Source organism: Onychomys torridus, chromosome 1 (genome assembly GCF_903995425.1).
Source record: "Onychomys torridus chromosome 1, mOncTor1.1, whole genome shotgun sequence".
NCBI classification, from domain to species: domain Eukaryota; kingdom Metazoa; phylum Chordata; class Mammalia; order Rodentia; family Cricetidae; genus Onychomys; species Onychomys torridus.
This window is the reverse complement of record NC_050443.1, coordinates 10,941,407-10,957,720: the sequence shown is the minus strand read 5'-3', so window position 1 is coordinate 10,957,720 and position 16,314 is coordinate 10,941,407. Positions and strand designations below refer to the sequence as shown.

Here is a 16,314-nt window from a genome sequence, read left to right as displayed (position 1 = left end):
GCCGGCCTCAAACTCACAGAGATCCGCCTGCTTCTGCCTCCCGAGTGCTGGGATTAAAGGCGCGCTCCGCTGCCGCCACCACCACCTGGCCAGGGAATTTTAATATAGACTTTAAGCATGATGGTAAGAGAAAGACATAAAGGAGCGTGCATGTGCATGTCCCTAAGAGCTGCGGTTGGTTGTCGACAGAACCTGGAATCATCCAGGAGACTCACCTCTGGGCATACCTGTGGGGGATTATCTTCATTTCCTTACCTGAAGCAGGAATATCTGCCCACTATGGGTGGCAGCATCCCCTGGCTGGGATCCTGGACCAGGTAGAGCAAGCCTTCATCCTTTTCTGCTTCCCGTTGTGGATGCAATGTGACCAACTACTTCAAGCCCCTACAACATCAACTTTCCCTCCATGATGAACTGCACCCCCAAAACTGTGAGCCAGGATAAACCCCTTTATCAAGGCATTTTATCACAGCCACAGGACAAGGGGCTAAGATGGCTGCCTCTGCACCTTGTGTTTATTTCTTTTGTTTGCAGCTGTCTTCCTTCACTAGCACAAGTATAAGCTTCATGGAAAGAGGTGGTGAGGGTTTTGTTTCGTTTTGAGACAGGTGCTGATACACCACTATGTAGCCTAAGGTGACCACAAACGCTCAGCAATCCTACTGCCTCAGCCTCCCAAGTTCTGGATTACAGGCGTGAACCACCACTCCAGGAGGTGGGAAAAACCAGGATGCTCAGCTAGTCAAGAACAGAGGTGAGAGGGACTGAGAAAAAGGATCAGTGGCTAAGAGCACTTGCTTCAGAAGCATGCAAATCTGGGTCCCAATCCTCAGCACACATGTAAAAACCCAGGCATAGCTGCATATGCCTGTAACCCTAGCTTTGGGGGTGGGGGAGACAGTAGATGCCGAGAGCCAGCCAAGCAGAAGGGCAAACATCTGGTTCAGTGGGACCCGGTCTCAAAGCAGTAAGGCAATGGGGGGTGGGAACAGAAGAGGATGTCAGCAAGCTACTCTGGCCTCCTCGTGTGCACATGTGATTACACTGTGTGCATATACTACGTACACACACACACACACACACACACACACACACACAGAATAGAAGTTGGGGCTAGACAGTGTCTCCAACCAGGACCTGGCTGGGTCCAAGTTGGGGGGTGAACCAGCCAACAGGCAGAATCTGTAGTTGATGCAGGAATGTAGCTGGGACTAGGGGAGAGACAGGGGCAGGTAGTAGGTGGGGACAGGGGTGGGGCCGAGGGCCTGCCACCCTCCCCCTTCTATCCCTTCTCCAGAGCAAGAGCACAAAGTGCATGCCGACCTCACCTGATAGTTGGAGATCTGTGTACATACCTATCAGAGGCCCTGGGGCACCCCACCTATGCAGGTGACAGCCCCATGCCGATCTCCTGCGTGGGCACAGTGTCTCTGAGCTGGTGTTCTCTGGACGGCTCGAGTGACCCAGTATGTCTCGCTTGCACAGTGAACACTGTATACATGGCCTGTAGATTCCAAGGCATGGTTAAGTCAGTTCCCAGTTATACTGTCCTTAAAGTGGGAGACTGTTCTAGCTGCCCGGGCCTCTCCCTGGCTCTCTGCCGCCCTCTGTTGGAAATCCTGAGAAGACAGATGTTGTTGCCTGTGAGAATTAAACCAAAACAGTAACAAACTACTGTCCTTAGTGAGCGGCCAGCCTTCCACAATGTGCTGCCCCAACAGCTGTCTGCCCTCAGCCTGGTTCTGACCCTTCATATACTCTGGTTCTAATTTTTCAAAAATTACTTATCTGGGGTGGGGGACAGTACTGCCACCCGGAGCTTATGGGTGTTCTAAATTTTTATTTGAATTTTGTTTTGGGCAGGGGCAGCGTCTCATGTGTCCCAGGCTGCCCAGGAACTCCCTGGAGATTAACATTGAGTTCCTGTTTTCTGGGATCATAGACCTGTGTCAATGTTCCAAGCTGGTGTCTTTTTGTTTTTTGTTTTTGTTTTTTGCTTTTTTGTCTACAGAGTGAGTTCCAGGACAGCCAGGGCTACACAGAGAAACCTTGTCTCCAAAAACCAAATATATGATGTAATAAACTCCCCCCTCTCTCTGCACAGAGACAGGGCTAGCCTCAAACTCAGAGCACTTTCTGATCCCACCTCTGAGTGCTGAGATTAGAGGTATGCTGGAATGGAGTTTCAGGCCAGCTAGGGTTACATATAATAGACTCCGTTGCTAGGCAGTGGTGGTGCACGCCTTTAATCCCAGCACTCAGGAGGCAGAGGCAGGGGGATCTATATGAGTTCAAGGCCAGCCTGGTCTACAGAAGGAGTTCCAGGACAGTCAGGGAAACCCTATCTCAAACAACAAACAGACAAAAAATCTGTGCATGTGTGTGAGTAATTGTGTTCATGTGTGTATGTATGTGTATGAGATTGTGTTTGTGTGTGTGTGTGTGTGTGTACATGTGTGTGAGTTATTGTGTTCATTTGTGTGTGTGCAGGCACACATGTGCCACAGTGTCTGTGTAGAGGTCAGAGGACAGCCTTGAGTTAGTCTCCGGTTCACTGATGCCTACACCAGTTAGCTGACCCAGAAGTTCCTGGGAATTCTCCTGTCTCTGCCTCCTGTTTTACCAAAGGAGTACTGATTACAGATGCCTCCAGTGCCTGCCTTTATTTTTATTTTTTTTTTTCTGAACATAAAAACAGGTTATAATTCAAAAGTCCAGGGTTATTTGAAACTGGAAAATATTTTCTCTGTATAAAATAGTAAAAATGATAACATTTCCCAATAAGCCCTTTTAAGCCAAATAATTGCTGAATTCATACATATAAATATTGATTAGATTCTGGGATACAGAAGAAACCTATCTTCATCTGTTCAGAGAGCTATGTTTTACTTAAGTTGTGGAAGTGAGATTCCTATTCATCTTCCTCTTCACTGTTTGATTTACCAGTGCCTGGCTTTATGTGAGTTCCCAGGAGGATTCGAACTCAGGACCTCACGCTTGTGATTCACCCACTGGGGCCTTTGGTTCTGACGTCCTAGAAGCTCGAGATCTCCATCTATGACTGATCAGAGATGACCCGCGTTCACACGGCACAGGAACCTCGGGAGATTGAGGCCACAGTCTCCCTGCTCAGGCTCTGCATCTCTCTAATGTGTGTCGGCCTCTTTCTCCCACCTCAGCTCCCTTGGCGCTGGGGTGGATGCTCCGGCACCGCCAGACCAGGTGCATGTTTGTCCGTAAATGGTTCATTTTGTACGAAAGAAGCTTAAATAATTCAAAGACAGAAGACCAGCTTATGTTTTTCACTGTGCAGATCCACATTCCCATCTGGTAGCTCTTCCTCTGGCCCCAGGCCTTCCTGTGACATTCTGTGGATTGTCACGGCAGATATGTTCCTGAACCTTTGGTATGTCTGAATACCCTGTTTTGTCTCCTGCTTTGAAAAAAATATTTTAATTGGGCCATCCAGATGGTTCAGTAAGAAAGGGCTCATGCCAACACACCAGACCCGAATTCCATCTCCCCATCCCACACAGTGGAAGAAGAGGACAGATTCTGGTCCTCTGATCTCCACATGCACCAAGGCGCATGCATGTACACACACACACACACACACACACACACACACACACACACACACACACAAATAAATAAATATGTAACACAAATATTTAAAGGGTAGGGTTGGAAGGCTGGGCAAAAAGGCAAGTCATGCTTAGATATTGTTTATAAGATTGAAATACTACAAAGTATTTTCTCTGACCACAGCGGAAGTCAAAATCAAGAGGATATCTCAAAACACCACAAGTATTTGGAAAGTAAATAGCCCAGAGGTCAAAAAAAGGAAGTCAAGAAAATAGGAATTATATAAAACTAAAATGAGAGAGAAAATAGGAAGGTGGGGGTACTGAGATGGCTTGTGGCGGGTAAAGGCGTTCCCAGGCACACTCGAAGCTCCGAGTTAGAATCCTGGAAGCCACATGCTGAAAGGAGAGAAGTCGTCTCTGACCTCAGACATTTGTGCACAATACATAATAAATAAATTAATGTACAGAAAGAAAAAAAGAATCAGGCATTGAGGTACATGCCTATAATCCCCATACTTGGAAGGCTGAGGCAGGGGAATCAGAAGTTCAAGGCCAGCCTCAGCTGAGTACGGAACACCAAAGATTCTACATCCAATAATACCTAAGCTTATAGACCTGAAAGTGGGACCCCCCCTCCTCCCATGTGTGTGCTGTGGGGCACTGTGGGCAAACCTCAGGGACTGTCTTTAGGGTTCTATTACATACCCAGCTCCCTACAAATAGGGAGTTTGGGAAATATTCTAGATCAGAACAGGAAGGCCACCTCCAGTCTTTTTTAATCACACACATGGAATTGTTTCTAAAATTTCTTCCTCCAGGGAGTTGTAAACAATGTCTACCTCCTCCCAAGGTCCCAGCAACAAACTGAGGCACATTCTGCCAAAGTTCACCTGGGGAACCAGAGGCTTGGTTAGGTGTCCTTGTAGAGCAGGGGTAGGGGCTACGGACAGCAGCCACCCTGGAAGGTCTGCACCCAGCAGGAATGATGATGCTCTCACGGCTGCATAGAGGAAGCCCCCCATGCCCCTGGTCCTTCCCAGCCATACGCCCCTCCCGAGGCCACGTGCATTTAGGGCAGAATTGCATACAGCTGGCTGGGAGGGGCTGCCGGACACGCAGGGGAGGATCCCGTTATGGTGACATTTATGTCTGCCCAGCCCAACTCCTGGATATGGCAGTAGTCTGGCTTGTTGGATGCTCCAATAGATAGTACAAAGGGCCAGAGGACAACTGCTGAGGGTTATCTCCTCCTGCCCTGTGGATTCTGAGGATCAAACTGGGTTGTAAGACTTGGCGCCTAGTGCCTTTACATGCTGAAGCCACTCTCCAGGCCCTGGTCTCCAGTCTTTAATCACGTACACAGTATTCCTTTGGGCCACAGAAGCCCCCACTATACCCTTTGCCCATTGGTGTTTTCTTTTTTAAAATAATTCCATTTATTTTTATTTTATGTGCATTGGTGTTTTGCCTGCATATATGTCTGTGTAAGGATGTCAGATCCCCTGCAACTGGAGTTACAGACAGCTGTGAGCTGCCATGTGGGTGCTGGGAATTGACCCCAGGTCCTCTGGAAGAGCAGCCAGTATTCTTAACCACTGAGCCATCTCTCCAGCCCCTGTCTATTGGTGTTTTGTGATTTCCTCTAACAATCTCCATATTATCCAAGTGCTCTACCACTGAGCCACACTCCCAGCCCCTCACTGGGGGATTCTAGACAGGGGCTCTACCACTGAGTCACACCCCCAGCCCCTCACTGGGGGATTCTAGGCAGGGGCTCTACCACTGAGCCACACCCCCTCACTGGGGGATTCTAGGCAGGGGCTCTACCACTGAGCCACACTCCCAGCCCCTCACTGGGGGATTCTAGGCAGGGGCTCTACCACTGAGCCACACTCCCAGCCCCTCACTGGGGGATTCTAGGCAGGGGCTCCACCACTGAGCCACACCCCAGCCCCTCACTGGGATTTGAGGTAAGGGTGTAGCCACTGAATTACACCCTTGACTTGCTTCTTTGAGATGGGATGTCACTGCACCCCCAGGCTGGCCTTCGACTCACAGACGTCCCATCTCAACCTCTGGCGTGACCCTTTGTCTACCCGCTGCTGTCTTTGGATCCTGGCTCCAGTTGGTTGATGGAGTAAATGATTGTGGTCCCAAACCCCGTCAGAAAGTCTCCTCTCTTCCATTTTTCTTCCCAGCAGTGGTCGGGCTCATCTGAGTCATATTCCACTCTGTACCGGCTTCGTCCATCCACATCTCTCGGTGTGACACTTTCAAGGCTAATCTGAACTGAGTGGGGTACCAATGCTTGACCTCTCTCTCTTTAGAGATTTACTTACCTTTTAACAAGTTTGAAGTTTGATTTATTTATGCGTTTGGCCAGCAAGTATGTACATGCACCACATGCACGCCTGGTGTCTGGGGAGGTTAGAGGGTGGCGCCGGATTCCCTGGAACTGGAGTTATAGACAGTTTTGAGCCACCATGTGGGTGCTGGAAACTGAACCCGGGTCCTCTGGAAGAGCAACAAGTTCTCTTGACTGCCAAGCCATCTTTCCAGCTATGTTTATTTGTTTGTTTGTTTATAATTACATATCTATTTGTGTGTAACTGTGTAAGTGAGTCTGGGCGTCTAAGGATGCCCCAAGGCATCGAATCTCCCCGAGCTGGAATTACAGGCAGAAGGCTGCCCGATGCATGTGCACTGGGAACCTGACGCTGATCTGAAAGTGCCGCAAAGGCCTTTAACCCTGAGCCCTTCTTATGTTTTGAGACAGGGTCTAACTTGGTAGCCCAGGCTGACTTGGAATTCATGGAGATCCGGTTGGCCTGCAACTCATGACCCTCATGCCACTGCAATGTCCCCAATTGGGTATTACATATGTGCCCCTGTGGCTACCACTGGCTTGCCATTCCTCGTTATTGACAAATGGCACTCCTGGGCACATATACGCACCCCAGTGTCAGGCACTGCACATTTCTGTGGTTTCAACTTGCATGAAGTGGCTCAGGTGCCGTACAAAGCTGGGCTCAGCAGACAGAGGCTGCCGAGTTTCAGGCCAGCCATGGCTTCATAGCTGTGCCCAAAACAAAACCAAAAGCAAAACAAAACAAAACAAAAAAAACAGGGCAGTTCATGGATATAATCCCAGCACTTGGGAGCCTGAGGCAGGAGAATGGAACGTTAGACTAGCTTAAGCTACAGATCTTGACTCAAAATAATGGCTGGGCTGGTGGCGCACGCCTTTAATCCCAGCACTCGGGAGGCAGAGCCATGTGGACCTCTGTGAGATCGAGGCCAGCCTGGGCTACAGAGGGAGATCCAGGATGGCCAGGGCCACACAGAGACTCTGTCTTGAAAAAGACATCATCATCTAGGGCTGGGGGCTTGGTTGGGGAGGCAGAGTACTTGCCTGGAATGCACAAAGCCCTACATCAGGTGAATTGGCACACACCAGTAATGCCAGCCCTAGGGAGGCAATGGCAAGAGGATCAGAAGTTCAAAGTCATTCTCATGGATGTAGTGAGTTCAAAGCCAGCTAAGGCTACCTGAAACCCCCATCTGCAAAAACAAAACAATATGCATGGTCTTGGAGACAGGGAACTCACTGTAAATATGTGAAATATAGAAGCCAGGCATGGTGGCACACGCCTTTAATCTCAACACTCAAGAGGCAGAGGCAAGCGGATCTCTGTGAGTTCAAGGCTAGCCTGGCCTACTTAGTAAGACCTTAGCCAAAAAGGGCATTGAGAATCTACAGTCCATTTGCTATTACATTTGCGCGCGCGCATGTGTGTGTGTGTGTGTGTGTGTGTGTGTGTGTGTGTGTGTATGTGTGTGTGCTTCTCCACCATGTGGGTCCAGGGGTTCACACTCTGTCCGTTAAGCTTGGTGGCAGGTACTTTTACCACAATGCCATCTCACTAATCCCACACACCCCTTTTTTGTGGGGTGGGGTCTTGAGATGCAGTCCAGTCTGGCCCTATGCCTCTGTTATTTTGCCTCAGCACCCAACCTGCTTGGCACCAAGCATGAAGAGAAGGCCGCTTTTCAGTGATGGAACAGGGAGTCAGGAAACGACAAAGCACGACCACACTGAGATGAAATACATGTGTAATTGTGCAAGCGCCCACCAACGTAACAGCCTGCCCAGTCAGTTCCCCTCTCCTGTACGTCAATGACATTGAGGTGTCACTTTCAGAAGGTCAAGGAAGGAGGAGGGACATCCTCTGGGCCTCTTACGGAGGGAGGCCTGGGCAAAGAGAAGTTAAGCAATTTCCCAGGAGAGACAGGAAGCACAACCCAGAGACGGACAGCTTCCCCTCTGTAGCACACAGCCGGAGGCACTCAGAAGCTAGAGCCCCCATGTTGTTGCCAATGTCCAGACAGACGTGCGTGAGGTTCCAACCCCGGCCCCTGGGCTGACCCCTGGCTGCCTCCTCTTTCTGACTTCTCAGGGAAAAAAAATAAAATAAAACACATCCCAGGCCAGGAAGCATCCATCACAAGCCGTCCAGCTGAGGCCGGAGGGGCAGAGGTCAGCAGGGAGATGACCTCAAGGACTAAGTGGGGACTCGGATCCGGCTTGAGAGGCTGGAAAATTTCCCACCCTGAGACTTTTCCTGCATCAACCCAGGAGGGCGCCCTGGATGCCGCCGGCCCAACCCCCCAGCTCCTTCCTCTCTGGACAAGGTTCCCCTCGCCAAGCGTGGATGGGGAGGGCCGTGCCAAGGTGGCAACCGCGAATCCAGAACGTCAGACACTGGGATACACAAAACAGTGGTGTCCGGCTCAGAGCGGTCAAGTGCCTGCCTCAGAGCCACCCAGATCAGGGTCTCGGTATCACCGGGCAGAGTCCGTGTTCGCTGTCCTCCCTCGGAGTTGGACCCCAGCCCTGGTGGCCTTGGGTGTGTGCAAAGAGTGCTTGGCCCCGGGCCCTGTCTGCCCTCCCTGCACTTGGGACTCTTCCTAGTGTTAAATAGAAACCGCTTTATTCTAAGTGTCTACCATTCCTTAGTAGGCTGGATTGCGGCCAGACCTTGAGGTGAGGGAAAAGGAGGATATTTGTGCAGAGCCTTCCAGAAGGCTCCCCGCCGTGCTGGGCTGTGGGGGAGGAGGGTGCCGGGAATGACCTCGGTGGCCTTGGGGGGCTCCTCGCTCATCCTGGCCTCTGCTTCCCTTCTAGGGGGGACACTCCGGGCTGGGTGGGCTATCTGAGGCGCCTCCCGTCCCGGGGGTCTGCGTCTCAGGCAAGGGGTCCCGTGGAAGGCCGGAGGGTGTATCAGCAGCAACACGGGCACCAGGAGCCTCAGCGCTGGGCTCTGGCTCTGACCGCAGCCGACGGAGGCCGAGGCCGCAGGGGCAGACAAGCCAGCCTGGGCCTGGCCAGCCGGGAGACGGGGAGGCGCCCCAAGAAGAGAGGGAGGCCGAGGCAGAAGGATGAGCGCGGCACGGGGATGTCTGCAAAGAAGGCGCGGTCCCGAGGGGGCGACAGGGTACCACCTTCAGAGAGTTCCAGGTCCCGGGCCACCGCCAGGATCTCCTGACGGGCAGCTGCGTTTCGAAGGCCTTTGATGTCCAGGAGGGCCGCCACGTGCTTCCGCCTGCAGGGAGAGGAGCCCGGGGTGCTTGCTGGAGGGGCCTGGGATCCCGACGGCCCCCAGCCCGGCAGTGCACCCCGCTCGAACTCTGGAACCCTGTCCCATCTCCATGTGCCACCTCTTGTTCCTGTCTCCATTTCCACATGTCCCAGGTGGACTCTTCCAGAACTCTCCAGGCACAGTCGTAAGGACTCTTGGTCCAGCGTCTCTAACACTCGTTAATTTAGCTTTCGGTCTTCACCCTAACTTACCTCACCAGAATACTCTTTAAAAGAATCTTTAACGGTAATGGAGACTGAAGCAAGATCTCACACCTGGAGGACTCTAGACAGGGGCTCTACCACTGAGTCACACCCCAGCCCCTCACTGGGGGATTCTAGGCAGATGCTCTACCACTGAGCCACACCCCAGCCCCTCACTGGGGGACTCTAGGCAGGGGCTCTACCACTGAGTCACACCCCAGCCCCTCACTGGGGGATTCTAGGCAGGGGCTCTACCACTGAGCCACACCCCAGCCCCTCACTGGGGGAGTCTAGGCAGGGGCTCTACTTCTGAACTGTGTCTCTAGCCTTCCTTTTAGGTTTTATTTTCAGATACTCTCACTAAATTGTCCAGGTTTGCCTTGAGCTTGTGATTCTCCCAGCCTCCTGGCTAGCTAGGTTTACACACCTGTGCTGGACTTCCTGAATTTGGTCCAGGTGAACTCTCACTTGGTAGACACTGCAGCAAACCCACTGTCCTCACTCAGCCTAAGAGGGTCACCCCGCTACATCCCAAATCCCTCTCTCTGCAGACAGCCAAACCTCAACTCACTTCATTTAGACCGTTCCAGACCCATCCCCTAGAACACCCACTTCACTCCGGGCACACTCCCCCAAAGGGGCACCTCCGAAAGTCCCATGACAGGTTACAATTCCCGGTCAAGCCGTTCTTGAGTTCAAAACCAACCCTGCCATCCTTGAGTTCAAAACCAACTCTGTCATCCTTGAGTTCAAAACCAACCCTGCCATCCTTGAGTTCAAAACCAACTCTGTCATCCTTGAGTTCAAAACCAACCCTGCCATCCTTGAGTTCAAAACCAACTCTGTTCTGCAAGACCTCATCCTAAATCTTGAGCTACCGTCTCCACTCCACCTCACTCAGCCAAAACAGACCTCCAGAACTGGTGCGATAGATCGGGCCTGCGATCCCAGCCCCGAGGCAGGAGGATTGCCACACACTGGAAACCAACCCAGGCTGCCTCAAAACAAACCCCAAACGAGGCTGGCAAGATGTCTCAAGGCACGTGCGGCCAGACCTGAGGCTGGGGTTCAATAATCCCTGGGAATCAATCACAGGGTGGAAGGAGACAAATGGCCCCTCGCAAGGGACCTTTGACCCTCACATCTGCCCGGTGGCATGTGTGCTCCCCACCCCCACAATTAATACATAAGAATAGTAAACAAAGATGCCGGGCGGCACATCTTTAATCCCAGCACTCGGGAGGCAGAGGCAGACGCTCTCTGTGAGTTCAAGGCCAGCCTGGGCTACAGAGTGAGTTCCAGGACAGCCAGAGCTACACAGAGACACCCTGTCTAGAAAATCAAAACAAAACAAACAAATAAATAAAATCTGACTTTTATCATTTCTACAGTCCCCCTGTGGTGCTGTGGATGGGACCCAGAACTTCATGTATGCTTGGTGAATACTCCACCACTGAGCCGTACCCTGAGGCCCTCATGGGGAAGTTCTAGGTAGGCGCTGCTCACCGGCCACATCCTTAGCTGTCATTTAAGCATTTTTTAAAAAATTTTTATTATTATTATTTTTTTGCCGGAGCTGAGGACCGAACCCAGGGCCTTGCGTTTGCTAGGCAAGCACTCTACCACTGAGCTAAATCCCCAACCCCGCCATTTAAGCATTTAAATCTTTCAAAGTCATTTCCTTTCTCCCTTTCCTTCCGTGTGTGTGTGTGTGTGTGTGTGTGTGTGTGTGTGTGTGTGTGTGTGTGTCTGGTGCTCTGCATAGCTCTGGCTGTCCAGAAACTCACTCTGTAGCCCAGGCTGGCCTCAGACTCAGCAGATCCACCTAACCCCTGCCTCCGGAGTGCTGAGATTAAGGACGTGCACCACCACACCGGGCTGGCCTGTACTTGTTGCTGTCTGACTGTCCTAGATAATGATAACGTCAGTTCTAATTCCCACAACCAGTCCACAATTAGGGTATTACCACTCCGGGCAGCAGATAAGAATGAGACTCAGGGAAGGTCCCAGCTAGAGGAAGTGGCCCACCTAGATTCGAACGTGCGCCGTTGCTGTCCCCTGAGTGTGCACCCGCATGCCCGTGTGTCCCCCGTGTCCCCGGCGGTTCCCTGCATGGCCAGCCCTTCCTGCCGCCAGGCGGCCTGCGCCCCCCTTGCCCTGGGCTTCCTGTGGCCGCTTGTTTGTTTGCGAGGGTGGCGCGGCCGAAGGAGGGAAATCGTATTAAGAATGCCCTAGTCCCAGCAGGAAACGGCCGTCAGACACGCTCGCCGCCACCCTGCCTTGGCGCGGGCCAGGAAACCCCGGGACGGACGGACGCCAAGGAGACCCGCGCCTGGCTGCATCTCACCTGATGTCTGGGTAGTCCCGCACAAGCACCCCGACCTCCACCTGGATGCTGGGAGTGTCCTCCAGCTGCAGGATCTCCGCCAAATGCGGCACCACCTGGTCGAGCCAGGAAGCCTGGGACTCCTGTGGGGACAAGGCTCCAGGGTCACCCCATGCAAGCGCTCAATACCTCTTTGGTGCTGAGCCCTGCTCTTGCCGAGGCCCTTCCCCATGTGTAAAAGGGCCCAGAAGGCAGCTCTGGCCAGCCGTTAGCTAGAACCTTTACTTACATAAATCCGGATTGGGTCGCATGATTTAAAACTGGCTAATTGGCCAGTTGGTAGTGGCACACACACATCTTTAATCCCAGCACTTGGGAGGCAGGTGGATCTCTATGAGTTCGAAGCCAGCCTGGGCTACAGAGCAAGTTCCAAGAAAGCCAGGGCTACATAGAGAAACCCTGTCCTTTTTTTTTTTTTAAAAGATTTATTTATTATGTACACAGAAGAGGGCACCTGATCTCATTACAGATGGTTGTGAGCCACCATGTGGTTGCTGGGAATTGAACTCAGGACCTCTGGAAGAGCAGCCAGTGCTCTTAACCTCTGAGCCATCTCTCAAGCCCAAGAAACCCTGTCTTGAAAAACAAAACAAAACAAAACCAAAAACCCAAAACTCTGCCAGCTAGAGTGGCACACTCCTTTAATCCCAGCACTTGGGAGGCAGAGGCAGGCGGATCTGTGTGAGTTCAAGGCCAGCTTGATCTACCCTCCAGGACAGCCAAGGCTATATAGAGAGACCCTGTCTCAAACAAAACAAAACAAAACAACCCTAACCTATTCCATCCAGGTTTGGTGGCAAATGCCTAATAATCCTGGCACGTGGGAGGTGGAGGCAGGGGGATCTAGAGTTCAAAGTCATCTTCAGCCATAAGGAGTTGAGGCCTGTCTCAGTTGCCTGAGGCCTTATCTCCAAAACCAACCAAACAAAATTGCCAACACTAGGTAGGCAGAGGCTGGAGGTTTGGGGGTTTTCATAGCCAGAGGAGTAGAACTATTCCAGGTCACACCAAAAGTGAAAAGTGCAATGTTCCCATGTGCACAGCCCTGCTAAGATGTCCTGAGGGGGCACCCTGTGCTCTCTCCCAGGGCTGCCTGCAAACCCACGACAATTATCTTGAAAATGTTTCAATGAATGCAAACTCCCAAGGACAAAGGCAGCAGCTGCTGGTGAGTACATCTCCCCCACCCCCACCCCCGCCCCCCCATGACAACTGGGGACAAGTAAATTCTTGGATTTGATGACACTTGGATTCAGAGGTGTTTTCTTTTATTTTTTTGAGACAAGGTCTCACTACATAGCTCTGGCTGGCCTGGGATTCAATATGTAGACCAGGCTCCTGGCTCATCCTTCACAGTGCTGTTATTACAGGATCACCATGCCCAGTATATCTTTTTAAGAATTTATTTAACTTTATTTTATGTGCACTGGTTTCGGATCCCCTGGAACTGGGGTTACAGACAGTTGTGAGCTGCCATGTGGTTGCTGGGAATTGAACCTGGGTCCTCTGGAAGAGCATCCAGTGCTCTTAACCTCTGAGCCGTATGGCTTTTTCTTTAAGGAAATATTTTAGCTGGGCATAGTGGTTGCACTCAGGAGGCAGAGGAAGGAGTTTGTGAGTTTGAGGCAAACTGGGTGGACAGCCTGGAACAGAGAGACCATCTCAAAAGCAAAACAAAACAAAAAATTTTTTATTTTATATGTAGAGGTGTTCTTTCTGCACCGTGTGGATGCCTGGAGCCCCAGAAGCCTTGGAATGCAGTGTTGGATGAGTTACACATGGTTGTGAGCTGCCATGTGGGTGCCGGGAATAGAACTCCAGTTCTCTGCAAGATAGCCAGGCCTTTTGACCCTAAACCACCTTTCCAATCCCCGCACCCCCCTTGGGGGGCTGTTTTTCGGCCTTAAATCCGCAATCCTCCTGCCTCAGTCTCCCTAAAGCTGGGTGGCAGGTGTGCACCATTACGAACCCAGTTTCTGTTGAAGGTCCGTTTCCGAGAGCCTTTCCTCCTCCTGCCTTGGAAGCCAAGCAGCCAGCCCAGCCCCCACGCCCAGCCTCCGTTTCCCAAACCCAGCCGGGCACTCACCAGCCGCCGAAACAGCCGCTGTAGCTGCGCTGCATCCTCTCGGAGCCTCCCGGCCACGCGGCTGCGGGTCCTCGCGGAGCGACAGCGCAGGCGGCCACGCAGCAGCGGTCGCACGTACTCCACCAGCGCCCGGCGGTGCAGTTCGGCCACCAGCACCTGGGGACAGTGGGAGGCCGGGACACTCTCTAGGTCGCTCCAACCCAGCAGGTTCATGAGGAACCCAGGTTCGGCGCTCTGCGCATCCAAACCGGCACTCATGGCACCCGACGGGAACCCGCCCCCTCTCACGCAGTGCCCGGCTCCTCTCTCTACTTCTAGGCCCTCTACAGTCCCCTTAGCCTGTCAGACCCTTAATCAGATACCAATCTCGATAAAGCGTGCCCCACCCCAGGCTCCCCCAAACTCCTTCTTGCAGAAGACCCAAGCTGGCCCTGCACCCTAGTTCCCAGGGGCACGTCTCCCAGCTGCAGCCCCCAGATCCTTGGGTGCCACCAGACAACCGACACCTCACTTGATAGGGTCTCCTCCAGAAGAAGAGCATCTCCACCCTCGAGCCCTCCACCGGGTCAACGCACCTGGTAAGGCTCATCCTGCATCCTGCGCAGGGCCAGGGCCTGGGCGCCGAGTGTGCCCACGATGCCATCCAGAGCCTCGGAGCTGCTCAGCCACTTCCTGCGCATCAGCTTGCTGAAGTGCGGCTGGGTGGGACAGTGAGGAGGGGAGGGTCACAGCCACCTCTCTCCGCCTTCCCACACATCTCTTAGGAAAACCGACTTATTGGTTTTTTTTGTTTTGTTTTGTTTTGTTTTTTTATGCACACTGTAACAGGCTGGCCTTGAACTCTTGATCACCTGGCCTCCATGTCCCAAGTACTGGGATTACAGGTGTGTGCCCCACTCCGGGCTGGGGACACTTATAAACTAAACTCTCCCCAAAGGGAAGAACAAAGGCTGTGTGGTGATTGAGGACATAGGAGGAGGAGGAGGGGGGGGGGAGGAGGAGAAGGAGGAGGACGAGGGGAGGAGGAGGAGGGGGAGGAGGAGGAGGAGGAGGAGGACAGGAGGAGGAGGAGGGGGAGGAGGAGGAGGAGGAGGAGGAGGGGAGGAGGAGGAGGAGGAGGAGGGAGAGGAGGAGGAGGAGGGGGAGGAGGAGGAGGAGGAGGAGGGGAGGAGGAGGAGGAGGAGGAGGGGGAGGAGGAGGAGGAGGAGGAGGAGGAGGAGGGGGAGGAGGAGGAGGAGGAGGTAGGTAGTCCCTGCCTTGCTGGGACTCCCAGACTGCCAGCACAGTGTCAAAACTGGCTTCCTGGAGAGGGAAATCCAGGCTCAGAGGACTGGAGGATGTCAGACAGGGAGTGCAGAGGGAGGGCTAAGCGCCTTCAAAGGTGTAGAATTCGGACAGTGTGTGTGAGAGCTGGGGTAGACCTGGCTAGAGAGACCATATGCATCATTTTTAGGGAGTGTCGCAAAATGAAAACTGGGAGCACATAGCTGGGTGTGGGGGTGCACGTGTTTAATCCTGACATTCCAGGAGGATCTCTGTGAATTCTAGGCCAGTTCCAGACACAGTGAACCCCTGATTGAAAACAACAGAAATTGGGGACCCTCCTTCCAAAACTATTAGGACTTTCAGAACTATGTTCATCATCACCCTTAGGTTGGTTTCTTTGAGACAGGATTCTCTGTGTAGCCCTGGCTGTCCTGGATCTCACTCTGTAGACCAGGCCGGCCTCGAACTCACAGAGATCCACCTGCCTCTGCCTCCCGAGTGCTGGGATGAAAGGCGTGCGCCACTGAGTCGGGCTTTATCATCACTATTATCAGTCCAATTGCTCTATCAGTGAGTAATATCCCAATCATTTTCATTTTCAGAGTCTCATGTACCTCAGGCTAACCCAAACTCCTTCCCCTCCTCTCTCGTCTGCCAGCTTTCTCAGGCCTTCCAGTGCCTCTGACTGTGTGTCTCATATGAAGCCGGGCGGCAGTGGCGCACACCTTTCACCCCAACACTCGGGAGGCAGCACCAAGCGGAGCTCTGTGAGTTCGAGGCCAGCCTGGTCACAGAGAAACCCTGTCTCAAAAAACAAAAAAAGAATGTTAAAAAAAAAAACCTACAATATGAGTGAAGATGAAGACCACAGACTTCTCTGGGCATGGAGACTCATGCCTGGAAGCCTGGTATTCGGAAGGGGGAGGCAGGAAGTCTTGGGACTTTGAGGTCAGTCTGGGCTACATAGTGAGTTCTCGGCTAGCCAGGGCTACATAGAGAAACCCTGTCCCAACCCCCTAACCTCCCCACACACCTTTAATCCCACCCTGAAGAAGCAGAGGCAGGTACATTTTTGGACTTCCAAGCCAGCCTGGGCCACATAGTGAAAGTGTGTCTACTCAAACAAAACAGGGGATTCAGTGGGGAA

General features: G+C 52.5%; 1 protein-coding gene across 1 annotated transcript in view; it reads right to left on the bottom strand.

Annotated features, from left to right (window-relative positions):
- Positions 1 to 8,825: 8,825 nt before the first annotated feature.
- Positions 8,826 to 16,314, bottom strand: part of Exoc3l2 (exocyst complex component 3 like 2) — a 31,177-nt gene continuing 23,688 nt past the window's right edge. Inside the window, exons 9-12 of the mRNA XM_036182610.1 lie at positions 14,477 to 14,599; positions 13,902 to 14,057; positions 11,777 to 11,898; positions 8,826 to 9,190 (exon numbers count right to left, since the gene is read on the bottom strand). Coding sequence (XP_036038503.1) covers positions 8,896 to 9,190; positions 11,777 to 11,898; positions 13,902 to 14,057; positions 14,477 to 14,599 — 696 coding nt within the window. The 3' untranslated portion in view covers positions 8,826 to 8,895. The remainder of the gene's footprint in view (positions 9,191 to 11,776; positions 11,899 to 13,901; positions 14,058 to 14,476; positions 14,600 to 16,314) is intronic.